Source organism: Leptonychotes weddellii, chromosome 1 (assembly GCF_054177405.1).
Source record: "Leptonychotes weddellii isolate Sample4059 chromosome 1, ASM5417740v2, whole genome shotgun sequence".
Classification (NCBI taxonomy): Eukaryota; Metazoa; Chordata; class Mammalia; order Carnivora; family Phocidae; genus Leptonychotes; species Leptonychotes weddellii.
Window position 1 is genome coordinate 17,033,926 of NC_138369.1, and position 3,026 is coordinate 17,036,951.

The 3,026-nt window shown below is 53.0% G+C and overlaps 1 protein-coding gene across 1 annotated transcript; it reads right to left on the minus strand.

The window, feature by feature from the left end:
• Window positions 1-564: 564 nt before the first annotated feature.
• On the minus strand, window positions 565-1,140 carry IQCF6 (IQ motif containing F6). Its single transcript, XM_006731748.3, has one exon. It carries the CDS (start codon window positions 977-979, stop codon window positions 656-658), a length of 324 nt encoding a protein of 107 aa, XP_006731811.3. The 5' UTR covers window positions 980-1,140; the 3' UTR covers window positions 565-655.
• Window positions 1,141-3,026: the final 1,886 nt, after the last annotated feature.

Below are 3,026 nucleotides of genomic sequence, written 5' to 3' on the forward strand. Positions count from 1 at the left end.
AGCCCCACCTCCCTTTGCTTTCTCTCCCCTCCCTCACCGCGCCTGGTTCTCTCAGGGAGAGGCCGGCAGAGGGGAGGGAAGCCTTGTCTCAGGCCCTGGGGCCGAACGGGCAGGCACAGCTTGCTGCTCCTCAGTTCCTGCCCCAGCCTTCCCCAGGGCTGACTCTGGCAGACTATCCTCCAGTGGGGCACAGCGCCTGGCCTGCTGTTACTCAGCTGGGTGCCCTGTCCTCCTGGCTCCCTGCCAAGCCTGCACCGGCCCTGAGGGCCCTGCCCTGCACAGGGCTGTGGAATCCTGGCCTTCCCAGCCGGCTCTGGCTGCGGCCTGACTCTCTGGTGTCCTCCCCTGAATGGAGAAGCCCAGGGAGGGGCTGCAGAAAGATTCAGCCCAGTGCACAGCCCTGCTTGTGGAGCTGGGATCAGGCTGGCTAAGGTGTCAGAGCCTATCCTGGGCCCCTGGGGTCTCTTTTGGGTGCAAGATGGCTCAGGTTTGCAGTAGGTGCAAGGACCTAGGGTGGCGTGCCCTGAGACGGGCTCTAGACCATTATTTAGGGGCCGATCCCTCTTTTATGGGTCTGATTTCCAAAGGGCAAGACCGTGGTCAGTAAGTGTCTTTATTGGAAGAGAGATCCAGTCTCCTTGGCTCTGCTAGCTCCCTAGGTCAAGAGGATTTCGATGTCCAGCTCCAGCCGGCTGGCTTTGACCTCATAGCGGCCCCGGATCAGGCCCCGGGTTTGGCTGGTATGCCAGCGCCAGTGAGACTGGATGATGCAGGCTGCGTGGCGTGCCTGGAGAAACCGTCTGCGGGCCTGCCACATTCGAACCTGTGCCTGCACCTTCACCACTGCCCACTCCCGGCAGGTGTAGAGTCTTAGTGCCAGGCGCCGTCTCTGCTCCAGCATCTTGGCCTGCATCGACCTCCACCAGCACTGGATGACCCAGGCCCTGAGCGCCGCGTGCAGTAACGTCCGGCGCACCATGTTGCCACGCCACCATGACTGAATCTTTACGGCTGCCTTCTCCGACTGATCAGGGGAGGGAAGAACACGGACATGCTCAGTGGGCTACCTTCCCCTTGCTGTCCCCGTCTGTGGTGCTGGGAACAAAGGGGGCCCGGCACAAGTGGCCCTGCCCCCTCGTTTCCAGGCCCATCCACCTTATTTCCAGTCTCCCACTCATCTGTAGTCACTGCTCATCATCCGCCAGGCAGACCCCGGCCATGCGGGCCTTACTCACATTTTGTGTGTCCATGGCCCCGGTCTTCAGAGTCCGCTCATCTATCAGTTAGGATAGCTTAGTCTTTGGCCCCGCCCTCAACTGTTAGTCACCCCCCCTCATTAGACTCCGCCCACCTGCACACAAGGCTCCCCCCCTCGTCAGGCCTTATCCATACACATTTTTGCCACATCTCTCTCCTCTTGTTCGTGTCTCCTTACGGACTGACCAGTCCCCTCATTTGTTGGTTCCCGTCATTTGGGGGGTCTGCTGTTATCTCTTGCTTGCAGTATTTTTCTCAGACCCCACTGGCATCTTAAGTCCTGCTCTTTCTACACCTTCCAGTCACTTCTTTCTGCTCCTGCTGGTGGCCGCAAAGAGAGAGGCACACAACTCTCCTTCAAGTAAGGGGTTTTACTTTAGGAATACCCACGGGCAGTTTGGATTTCCGGAAGTTTAAGTGGCAGAGCCCGTGGGAGGGCCCCCAAGCACTGTGTTCACAGGCAAGTATGATTTCATGTAAAATTTGTGAAAGCAAAATCCTTTAGCTGCAATTGGAGAGGGCCTCTGTCTCCGCCTCTCTGACGCCCTTTGTCGCCCTTCTATGGGGGGGGCGTGGGACGGGCTGCAGCCCCTTTGGGGACATGACTAAGGAGAAGCAGAGCTAGGATGTGCGTACTTAGTTTGGGTTAAATGAGGCAGATTTATCTGGTTCACAGGCACGCCTGGAATTAGACATGTCCTTGCTAGCCATTCAGCTAGGAGATGGCTCCTACCAGTTACCGTGCCACGGGATGAATTTGCAGGAACAAAGGCTGCTACGGTGGTGTGAATGATATGAACGTGTCCTCCAGTGCCTGGCACCAGAAGTAGGTGGGCGGGGGAGGGAAAGGGAGGTTTGAAAGTGTGGAGACGAGTCGGTCTGTAGAAAGTTCTTCCTGTTATCCATTTATGTAAAACCATAAATGGAAGATTCTGTTCTCAACTGATGCCTGATTAAAACTGAAGTTTTGTCTTGTTGGGAATATACTTAATAATGCAGTGAGACAATTATAAAACATACATTCTTATTTTGGCTTGAATTTTATGAAAGAGAATTGATCAGAATTCCTATGATTTCAGGGCAGCAACTAGTAGAGCTACTATGAACAGTGCATAAGGCAGCATGAGAAATAACATTTTATGCATCTGGAGCATCCATAATAAACACATTTTTATCAAAAATGATATTGCAGGGGCGCTGGGTGGCTCAGTTGTTAAGCGTCTGCCTTCGGCTCAGGTCATAGTCACAGGGTCCTGGGATCGAGCCCCGCATCGGGCTCCTTGCTCGGCGGGAAGCCTGCTTCTCCCTCTCTCACTCCCCTTGCTTGTGTTCCCTCTCTCGCTGTGTCTCTCTCTATCAAATAAATAAATAAAATCTTTAAAAAAATGATATTGCAAAATCATACGAAGAAGTAATCGCAGATTATGCTGCAAAAAAATGTTGGAAAAACATGATAGAAGTGGGACAGTGACTTAATATAAACATTATGTTATGTTTTGGTATTTGCCAAGTTTTGAAAATTTACAGTTTGTTGTGATTTCTTTGTTTGTCCTACATACTCACTTGCCTAATTTTTTTTTTTAAAGATTTTATTTATTTATTTGAGAGAGAGAGAATGAGAGAGAGCACATGAGAGGGGGGAGGGTCAGAGGGAGAAGCAGACACCCTGCCGAGCAGGGAGCCCGATGCGGGACTCGATCCCGGGACTCCAGGATCATGATCTGAGCCGAAGGCAGTCGCTTAACCAACTGAGCCACCCAGGCGCCCCT